Source organism: Equus caballus, chromosome 19 (genome assembly GCF_041296265.1).
Source record: "Equus caballus isolate H_3958 breed thoroughbred chromosome 19, TB-T2T, whole genome shotgun sequence".
NCBI lineage: Eukaryota > Metazoa > Chordata > Mammalia > Perissodactyla > Equidae > Equus > Equus caballus.
Genome location: NC_091702.1, coordinates 55,682,890 through 55,694,063, shown reverse-complemented (window position 1 = coordinate 55,694,063; position 11,174 = coordinate 55,682,890). Strand labels below are relative to the sequence as shown.

Genomic DNA, 11,174 nt, shown 5'->3' with positions numbered 1-11,174 from the left:
TTTTAGGCAAATTATTCACACTCACTCTTTCAGTTTACTCATTTGCAGATTGGGAATGATAGTACCTACCTTGCGTGATTGTTGTAAAGATTAAATAAGTTCATAACCGTGTAGCATTTATTATACACCAGTATACATAAAGCACATAACAACTCTTAACTGTTAAGACTATTCTGAATAATTATCTTCCAGGCGTTGTGCTCATTGTTGTAAATATAATGGTGAGCAAAATGGACACTGAAAGTTTCCTTTAGAATGGAGTTATTTGGTTCAGCCTAAATCAATTTCCAGTCTTTACTATTTTAGCTCACTGAGCGTTCCCAAGATGAGTGAAGTACAACGCATGACAAAAATCAATACTCGGTTCAAGAGCAACATTTAAGCTGCTACTTTAATGGCATTTTATTTTTCACAAAGAGAATCAAACCATTTTGCTCCAAAAGCAATACGCAAATATCCAGGTTGCATAAGCTTATTTTCTGGCTCTAAAACTAAAACTTTTTCTAAGATTTTTGAGATGTTTTAGATATTTAAAATAATAGGTATTTTAAATCAAGGAAATTTTGCAAAAAATACGGTTTAAATGGAACGAGTGCGAGGTCCATACTTCTTTGCTTATGGCACCAAGAACATCCACAAAGGGTCCAGCTGGAAGTTGCTCTCTCTCCATGTAGGAAATGTGTTTCAAAAACAGGAGGCATCTCGTTAGAGCAGCACCAATGCGTGCATCAATCTTCAAAACAGTCTTGTCCACCATTCCTAACAGAAGTGGGAAGGGAAAAAAAGAAATGCAAAAGAGCTTTGGAATCTTTCAACATTGACCTACGATCCAGATGAGGCTGCAATAGAGGGTCAGTTTCATTCCCACAACAAACGTCTCCTGGTCATCATTGCTGAGGCCAAGGAAGCGAGTTAAGCGAGTGAGTGTGAATCACTCATCATTCATAAAGCAGTGGCAGCAGTGATTTAAACTGAGAGGCAGAGTCCGAGAAGCCCCTGGGGCCCGTTGAACCAGATAGAAGTTTACAGATGATCAGTGGGAGCATTTTCCACTGTGGGAAACTAACTGACGCCATCATCACTCACTGAGCTTCAGCTACGACTGTACCATCCTTTTCATGACTCTGTGACTGCTGAGTGAAGGGGTGATAGAGAGGAACAGACAACCATCAAATAACTTATATTTGAATGATGCTTTATAGTTTTAAAATCATGTTTGCATTATAAGAGTAATAAAACCACGTAAAATAAGAGAAAGGAACAAAACTATCTCTACTGTCATCGTTCTAACATCTAATTGAATCATTTGGATTTATATTTCTGGTCTTTTTTCCTGTTAAAAAAATCATATGTACAGTTTTGCCTTCCTCTTTGTATTTTACTTTGGACTACGCAACCAGTCTTTTTGACGATGCGTGATATTTCCTTATATGGATGTTCTGTAGTGAAATTATGTACTTTCTTATTGTTGAACACTTGGGCTCTTTTACATTTTTTACCATTAAAAATAGCAGTGCACTGGACATTTTGTCAATGTGTCTACTTTAATACTTCATATTACTCTCTTTGGATTGATTTCCAGAAGGAAAATCACTGAGTCAAAGTGTGTAAGTGTTTTTGTGACTGTGTTAAAAACTACTTTTACTCATTTACCAGCAAAATATGAGAAAACAAGTGTCACTTTATTTTCATCTATTTCAAAGGAAATAGATGTTACTATTGAATAAAAATTGTTAATTTAAAAAAGCAAATATTAATACTTCATTGTTATTTAATTTTGCTTTTCTTAGGTAACTATTTCCTCCATATTCTGGTTATTGACTTTTCCCTGAAATGGCCCTAAGTTTGCCTATTAGAATCATAGTTTTCCTTATCACTTTATATACATTTTTTCCAAGGTAAAGATATTGAATGTATTGCAAATAATCCTTTCAAATGCTTTTTCATAGTGTATTGTTAGCCTTTAAATCTATTTTAAAATATGGTCTTTGTTATAAGAAGTGGCATGCAAGAGTTAACATTTTTAAAATGACGATAAAATGAATTATCTGAAGGTCATTGTTTAATCCAGTGGTATGCTTTACGTAAGATGGAATCATATAAAATGCTCATATACACAAATATTTCCCCATACATGTCACATTTTGAATAACCACTAGCCAGACTGGTCCCTTCATTGTTCCCCAAAAAACTCGCTCTCTTGGTCCTTTCTTCTGAACGTCTCTTTCTTTCTCCACATGTTTATGCTCAATAGCCAGCTGTTTCTCTTTTGAATTCCTTTAGCTTTTGTTGGCACTATCCATAGCGTATCTTGTATTGTTATTTAATTGCCTTCTGGTATGTTTTGTCTCCTTGACTAGAATATAAACTTTTGAGAAATGACTTAATAACTTATTGCCTGTTTATACATATCTTCCACAGTACAGGGCAGCCTGAGAAATGACCTGCCAAATTGGGAGCAGCCAATGTTGCTTGTGAGATTAAGTCACAGAATATAGAGATGAAACCACGAGACTATAAAGTTTTCAGAAATCTAGATAAAGGAATCTCAGTTTAGAGTTCATTTTCCAAATTAGAATTTAGAAATAGTGTCATTAGAAGAATCGACCAGCCAGTGGAGAGTGGTGTAATTTACACTATCACACAAAGGGCAAGTGAATTCTGGCTTCAGTCTGTATCTCCAGGGACAGGTGTGCTCCTGATCATGTTGAGGAAACTGAGGCAGCTTACCAAGGTTTCATTTAGGTTTTTTCTCGTTGACGTCATCTATCTTCATCTCTTCGACATTATCAAGTAATTCTGTAGGCTGTTCAACCTAGAAATGAGATAGGAGAGAGGAGTCAAATTCTGAGACTTTTAATGAGGATCAGATTTATAAAGCAGGTCTGGTGTCAAATCTGGTCTGTAGAACAGGGGACCAAGAACTGGGACTTCTGGCAGTGGCAGCACAAAAAACACTACATGAGGAGCTGCTTGATGTTGAGACACGCCTTTTCATTATGTGAAGATAAGGTCACAACTCTGAGGTGGTGGGGGAAGGGTTTGTGGGGAGCGGGAAGGGAGCTGGCTCAGAAACATAGCCAGGATCCAACAAGAGGGAGAAAAAGTACCTACTAAATAACACAATTTGAAGATCTTCTCTATATGACTCATTAGCTAATGTTTCTACCATTTAATGGACTGTCTCCCACTGTCACACTACTTCCTCTGTATTAACTGCCATCATGCAATCAATTTTTTTAATTATGAAAAAGCAGCATTTTGGGAGAATATGTACAGGGAGAGCAGTAGCTTCCTGGCTCATCCCTCCATTACCCAAAATATGCTATTAAGCCAAATCTTACAAGCTTGGCAGCCTGCCTAGGCTAAGGAGAAGGATGGCCTAGTCAGCGTGCTCTCGAAGCCATCTAATATTTCATCTTTTAAAAAAATTGTAATTTCTCTTTGTTATTTCCTAGTCTGCAGCAACAACTGTGTTTGGGAGAATTAGAGGAGGTGACTGTATCCATATTTTTTAGGAAATGAATATGAGGAGAGCAAAGAAGTTTGGAGAAGTCATTTAAAATGTTAAGAAGAGGTTGTCAAAGACTGATAGAAATTATGTGCAGAGATTGCTTGTTATGTGCCCAAAACTATGCAGTGTACTTTTCCTTTCTTTAATCCCCACAGCAGCACTGTGAGGAAGGTATTATAAACGAGCAATGTGTTTTATAAATGAGGAAAGTGATGGTTACATGGGTTAAGGAATTCGTCTGAGGTCACATGGCTAATAAGTGATGGAACCAGGAGGCAAACCAGGGAGTCTCATGCCAGACACCCCATACTCTTAGCTCCTCTGCTGTTGGGTCAGGAGTTCCAGGCAACAAGCCACAACCAAGGGAGATCTGAGGAAAAGCTTCCCCAGGAAGACTCCAAAATACTCAGGGAGAGAGTGAACTTCCTGCTTTTATGCAGGGTGGGAACTTGGATATTAAAGAAGAATATTGGCCTGTTGAAGGCCAGGGAAGCTGGACACATTTGAGTTAAAGATGGACATGGCAGAAACACATTCAACTTCCCCATAGAAACTATCGTCATCTCTCATTCAGCGTACGCTTGTGAGGAGAGGTTTGGGGATGAGGAGTGTGCGTTCTCAGTTCTATGCCTAGTACTAACAGAGCACATGGACTTAACTGATGTCAAACATATTTTTAACAACCAGATATACTATTTTCTGGCTTGTGTATTTGTAGCAGACATCTCTCAGATTCTGGGCATTATAATCAGCATCTCCTGGAGTAATACAACCAACTTGGCAAAGACTAGAATGAAAAATAAATTCTCCACCCCGTCTGGGACTCCCAAAGGGCCAGTCTACTGTTAAGCCAGTGTAGATGATGTCAGATACTTTCACTCTATTCTCTTTGCTGCAGTTTCATTTCCAGGGCCCTACAGTTTCATAACTTGGGCTCTTGTTGAAAAGTTGGCCCAGATCTTGAAGATCCCAAGATGCCCAAGTGACCTATCCAAGTTCATAGTGGACCATGAAATTAATCAATATTTGTGGGACTTTCTGAATAACTTAGGTTAGCCTGGGGTAGATTAGATTAGAGCATTTATCATTGAGCTCCTGCTTTGTGACAGGCATCGTGAATACAGGGGCAAACTGCCTTCAGGTTGGAAGATCCCAGATGTACAGCTGAGGTAGCAACGAAGCCTTCAGACCAGTCAAAGTTCCAGCACGAAGTGGAGAAGCGGAAGGGGCTCGTGTACATGACAACCATAGCCACCCCGGTAAGTGCCTGGTTGCTAATGTGATTCAAGAAGAATATTCTGGCATTTCCTGAGCTTTGTCTGTCTTTGTCATTTCTCTAATATTTACCGAAAAATACAAATACAATTTCCACTGTATCCCACACTGAAGGAAAGTGTTCATATCAAAATCTACAAAATGACTAGCTGGTGAACTCCTTCAGAATATGGGAAACATAGTAGTTTCCATAAATTCCAGACTCTCTTCTCCCCAAAATAAAGCTTTCACCTCAATACCTTTGGGGAGATAAAGCAGGAAAAAAAAAAAAAAAAGATTGGCAACAGTTGTTAGCCCAGGTGCCAATCTTAAAAAAAAATAAAAATCAATAAATAAATAAAAAATTTACCTCAATACCTGTCTCATCTTCAGGGTGCTCTTCCTGTATCTTCTCTGTAGCTGGTTCAAATAAGACTGAGTTAGTTCAAGCACTGAAATAAAGGCCTGTTTCTCTTAGCCCTCCTATCAAATTAAACCAGGGTCAAATCCCTCACACCGGGGCCTGCGCTCTGGAACTGGTGGTAACCTCAGCTGGTGAGAAGAAGGATCACTTTTTAAAATAAGGATTAGAAATCTTTTATTATAAAGATTATGAAACAAATGTGCAGAAAGTTTGGGAATTAGAGAGAAAAAATCGTCTATTGTCCCAACATCCCCAAACACTTTTATGTTAATACGTATCGAGAGTTCCGGGCCCAGTGGTAAACAATGGGGTTACAGAAGAAAGCAAACCAGTTATGAACCATGCTTTCTTGGAGTCTATATTCTAATGGAGCAGACAGACCAGCAAAATATAAACCAAAATATACGATATGGAACAATAGGCCTGTGTACGTAATGGGCAATGAGAGCACAGAGGAGAGTGAAGTTTTGTGAATTTGGGATGGATCGGTGATGGCTCCTTGGAGCAGAGTCTGAGATGTAAAGGATAAGGAGTCAGCTCCATGGAATGGGAAGGGTTCCAGGGAGAAGGAACAGAAGGAATGTGCAAAGGTTCAGGAATGAGAGACCATCAGGTCTCCACACTAAGTGAACCATTAGCAGTTGGGTGTGGCTCAGTTTTAGAGAGTGAGGAGGGGAGATGGCTGGTGAAGGAACAGATGGTGAAGGTTCCAACACCATGTCCTACTTCTGCTGAATTGAAAGGTCAGTGGGGACTCGTAAGATGACAGTATTGTGTGTCCACATGGATGCAAAGTTATATAACTGTAACATAATAAAGATAAAACTTTTATTGACAGAATTTTAAAGTTGATTTCTATATTTCTAAATTTAGAACATTATTTCCTCTTTAGCGAAATGATAAATATTACATTCTATTGTTATTTATTCTATAATTTAATTCTCTACTATTCAATTTTTCAATCTACATCAAACATTTTCTAAATTTTAATCAATTGCTTAATAGTAATTAAATACTTATTTATGTTATGATTCAATTTTTATTATGTGAAATCTGTATAAAGAATAGGCTTTATATTAAGTTTATCTGTTCACCTCCAATGGTTTATATCTCTGTTGTTCAGACAGTACACCACCATTTTCATTACTACGGCTATATAAAATACTGTAATTTTTGGGAAAAGCTAGAAATTCCCTCACTAGTCTTTTTTTAATATTATTTGGATAATTATATATGTTTATTCTTACAGATGAAATACAGAATAATTTCTAACTGTAACTTAGATATTCTCAGTTTGAATTCATACATTGGATATCAAATATGGCAGTTAAAAGGATTCCTCAGTACTCTAGGCAGAATGCATACAACAGTTTCTAAATACATATATATATATATGGCTATTTTATAAATAGAAAGTAAGTTCTCAATTTCTCAAAGAAATCTAACTTACAAGCTGATTCTTCTGGAAGAGACGGCTTACGTGAAGATACATATTTTCTGGTGTTCCATCTGAATTTCTTCAAATCGACTGGAGTTTGAACAATCATTACCTTTGTGAAATCTTCAGTGCCTTGTACCTGAGAGTTGACAGAATACAAGTTAATTTCTGAGTAAATATCATACAATTAAATGTTTCTCTAGTAAGCTGCTATCTCAGGCCCTCTCTAAATATTTGAGAATATTGATACATATTAGATAGATATCTTAAAATACATGGATAGTTGGTTTTGTGAAAGTCAATATTCCATACACTTTCATTGATTTTTAAATATTTTGTGCATTTCTCTTACAAATGAGAAAAATGATCAAGAATTAATGATCAATGACTAAAATAGAGACTTTTTCTATGTGGCAGAAGAAAAGTGTTAAAAACAATGGATTTCAAGAAACGCTTCAACCTTGTGCTTGTTTTCAATATGCTTTGAATCACATTGGTAACCAAATACACAGTGAGCAGGGCTTTATGCTCAGCAGAGTGGACAGAGCTGGGAAGATATTGGGCTACCTTGAGAATCTCTTGCTTGACCGTCTAAATTCCCAGCCAGCACCCACACCAAAGCTCTGTTATTATGTATGTATCCAAGAATAGAAGGAGGGAGCACTATAGTTAAGAATAATATGTTACTTCCTCTCATTGGGTATCACATTGGCCCTGGTGGCGTCCACGCAGAAAATTTTCTTGCGACCATTTCTCACCTCAAGATTCCTCTTATCCTTACCTCATGTCTTTCTAGTCCCCCAAATCTACCCTGTAAGTACTTCTAACATAGCTGTAAATGTTTTATTAACATATTTACATATGTTTCTTTTCACTTTGAGAGCTTTCTTGAGGGCAAGTTGCAAGTCTCATTTGTCTTGATCACTTCAGCATCTAGCACTGTTTCTGTCATATATTAGCTGCTTAAAAAATACACGCCTAATTTAATTGACTCTAGGTCCCTCTTTCAATTTACTTTCTGTAGCTATATTTTATACACACCTTGATTCTTCCTGACATGTGCCTCTCTTACTGTACCCGAACTTGCGCGCACACACACACACACGTACATACAGTCCTCCTTCTTTCCTTCTTCACATGGCACAGCTTCTCACTTTCCTTGGAAGGGGAACTCAACAGCTTAAATATGAGAAGTCCTTCACTGACACATTCACTTCCAAAGTAGCTGGGGAAATACCACTAGTATTGGGTCAGCATGGGTCTGGTAGAAACTTCTAGAGTATTATTGCACAGTCCAGAAAGAGCGGTCCTTCTGCAATATGCAAATGAACTTAACAGGCCCTCTTTTGCTATTTACAACTGCACCAAAATCGAACTGTGGCCAAAAGGTACAGCTTGCCTTGCTTCATTGACCGAACAGGAAAAGCTTGGTGTTTGGGCTACCCAGTGCCAAAACAATAAATGAACTGGGTATGTGTGTGTTTGTGTGTGTGTGTGTGTGTGTGTGTGTTTATGGAGTGCAGGAGAACGGGAGAGGATGGGAAGGTGGAAAAGTGACAAATTTTCTAATGTTAACACATTGTTGGACATATGGCATATTGACCTGAAGACATGAATCAATATTTCTTTACCTGATGGCATGTTAGAGGAATTAAGGAAGGTGCCTTATAAGCTTTTCGTAACTGACAATCTTCTAAAGCTCCATGTATAAGGATGACATAAATTACAGTTTCATCATACATATCAGTTTTGATGTTCTGTGGTATATCTTTTACACAAACGTTACACAGCTTTAATTGCATCTTGTAGTTCCAATCCTATAAAAAAACCCATAATTTCATAGTCTACTGTTTACAAAGTTTAATATAAATTCCTAAATAGTTAATTTCTAACAATACTTTAATAGAATCCTTTAGTTCAGAGAGAAGGACGAGTTTGCATTAACACCTCTTACCTCATAAGATAAATGTCCCCTGATTTTTTGGGCAGTAATAGAAAGTCCAAGTTTTAGCCACATTTTGTATTCAATGTGAGGATAGTATTGTTCAAAAGCTTCATACAAGTCCCTTTTGGGAATAAAACATGTCTGGAAAAAGGAGGATATAAATTTAAGACTTCATTTTGTGTACCTATGGTTTAAGGAAATAAGGTTTTCTCATTTGTATATAGCATTAAAACTAAGAATTTATGTATGATTTGAATTACTGCCTGGAAACCTAATAAAATGTTTATATTAGTAAATATTTGTACAATATTGTCATACACTAAATCTTAAAAGGCTACATGATCCAATGAGAACTTTTTTATTATTCTTATAGATTCGGAAAAAACGGAAAACAAAGTATCAAGAATCATTTACCCTTTTTAACGAAAGATGTAAGTGATTCTAAAAATACATTATTTGAAGGGAGCAAACTTTTTAGGCAACAATAAAATGTTGATGCTAACAATGAACAGACTATTGGCTACTAGGAAAAAGTTTCTGTGAATATACAAAACTTCGTGTATATTGGTTTTTATTTCCCTTGGGTAAGCACCTTTGAGTGGTATTACCAGGTAATACGGTAAGTGTGTGTTTAACCTTAGAAGAAACTGCCAAACCATTTTCAGAAGTGGTTCTAACAAGTTACACTCTCACCAGCCACGTACGAGCATTTCAGTCGCTTCACATCCTGGCTAATACCGGGTATTCAGTCTTTGTTGTTAGCCAACGCAGTAGGTGTGTAGTGATTACTCATCATGACTTTAATTCGTATTTCTCTGAGAGCTCATGTTACTGAGCCTATTCTTCATATGCTTATATATTTACTGGGTTCAGTTGTTTTCAGTCATTGTTCTTTTTGAGCTCAAATTAGGCCACTGGGAGCCCCCATTGCTTTGAGGATTTTGTCCTCAATCGTGCCTAGGGAAACTTCCAACCACTTTGCTCAACTTTTCTATTAACAGATCCTAGCTCTCTGACTTCTTCCATTCCTTATCCTCCAAATTATGGTATTGATAATTAACATATCCCATCTAATTTCCCCATGAAAGACCTCATATAACCAGTTTTTCTGGTTAAATCCTTCTTTCAGTACAGTAGGTTAACTTTTGCAAGCCATTTTGGCAGGATGTTATACTGGGTGAGTACAATTCTGTAACAAGGTTTTTTTTTTTTTTACCATTCCTATATTTTACAAAATTTTCACTACACTGTAAACATATACTGAGTAGTATAGAAATATTCTAAAATTTGATACTAGATATTTAACAGGATACAACAGTAAGAGGTATGGTGATGTTTTCTGACCTCGACTACAGTTTTGCAGGTGGCAGAATATTTCATGGGTTCATTAGTTAAGCAGTTTAGCTCTCCTATTATCTCCCCGCTGATCAAAAAGTCTGTGTAAGTTATTGGATAATCTTTCTCCTCCGTCTCCCAGAGTACTTGGTCAATTCCCAAACCTGGCTTTGATCTTTGAAGCTGTTTAGGAACAAAGAAAGAGAAAAATACATATGGTCAGTTAATTTACCAAAATTATCTAATTTATGGCTTTTTTCCTTTGGTTTTAACAATTTTAGTATGTACATATTGTTTCAAGAATACTTGTTACTGGTATGTTTTTAAGTAAATTTATTGAATTAGCAATGGCTGAGAAACAAAGCAATCTTTTTTGCTGTTGTTGAGGAAGATCAGCCCGGAGCTAACATCTGTGCGAATCTTCCTCTATTTGTTAGTATGTGGGCACGGCCACTAACAGAGAGGTGTAGGTCCACACACGGGAACCAAACCCATGTCCCTGAAGGGAAGTATGCGGAGCTTAACCACTAAGCCACTGGGGCTGGCCCCAAGGCATTCTTAAATACTCCAATCTTTCAGATTCCTCCTACTCAGACAACCTGTACCTGCCTTGGAATGGCTAAATGCCCAACTCAAACATACGATAAGTAACAATTTATATTATATTTTCCATCTTAAAGATGATCCTTTGATGGTTACTTGTCATCTATGGGAAAGCGTGACTTAAAAGGTGATAAGTGGTGTTAGCCGTTGTGTCTGAACAAGAAAATCATTGTTTGGATGGTAGCTGCTATCCTAAAAAAGGAACAATAAAATTCCTAACATGGGAAGCTCTTAATTCTCAACTTTTTAACTAAAGCTCACAAATGCATTTATAAATAACTCTGCCTTACCTTTACCATGCCTGAAATAATTATATAAATTCCTTTGGGCTCATCACCTTCTTCAAATATATCATTTCCACAATCAAATGTTACAACTTTGGCTCTTTCCTAAAAAATATCACCAATAGTAAGCTATAAACAATGTTTTAGTAGTCGTTGGGGATGTTGAAGTTTACATTTTAATAAAAGTTTTACTTTTTTATTTTTGAGGCAGATTAGCCCTGAGCTAACATTTGCTGCCAATCCTCCTCTTTTTGCTGAGGAAGACTGACCCTGAGCTAACATCCATGCCCATCTTCCTCTACTTTATATGTGGGAAGCCTGTCACAGCATGGCTTGACAAGCAGTGCATAGGTCCGCACCCGGGAACCGAACCAACG

At 37.1% G+C, this 11,174-nt stretch overlaps 1 protein-coding gene across 14 annotated transcripts in view; it reads right to left on the bottom strand.

Annotated features, from left to right (window-relative positions):
• Nucleotides 1-373: 373 nt before the first annotated feature.
• SLC9C1 (solute carrier family 9 member C1) overlaps nt 374-11,174 on the bottom strand; it is a 94,416-nt gene continuing 83,615 nt past the window's right edge. For all 14 annotated transcript variants that reach the window (XM_023623790.2, XM_070242782.1, XM_070242780.1 and 11 more), the window contains 8 exons: nt 10,804-10,902; nt 9,920-10,093; nt 8,585-8,716; nt 8,262-8,447; nt 6,643-6,769; nt 5,139-5,188; nt 2,731-2,815; nt 374-759 (listed from right to left, as the gene is read on the bottom strand). In XM_023623790.2, coding sequence (XP_023479558.1) covers nt 2,738-2,815; nt 5,139-5,188; nt 6,643-6,769; nt 8,262-8,447; nt 8,585-8,716; nt 9,920-10,093; nt 10,804-10,902 — 846 coding nt within the window. In that variant the 3' untranslated portion in view covers nt 374-759; nt 2,731-2,737. The remainder of the gene's footprint in view (nt 760-2,730; nt 2,816-5,138; nt 5,189-6,642; nt 6,770-8,261; nt 8,448-8,584; nt 8,717-9,919; nt 10,094-10,803; nt 10,903-11,174) is intronic.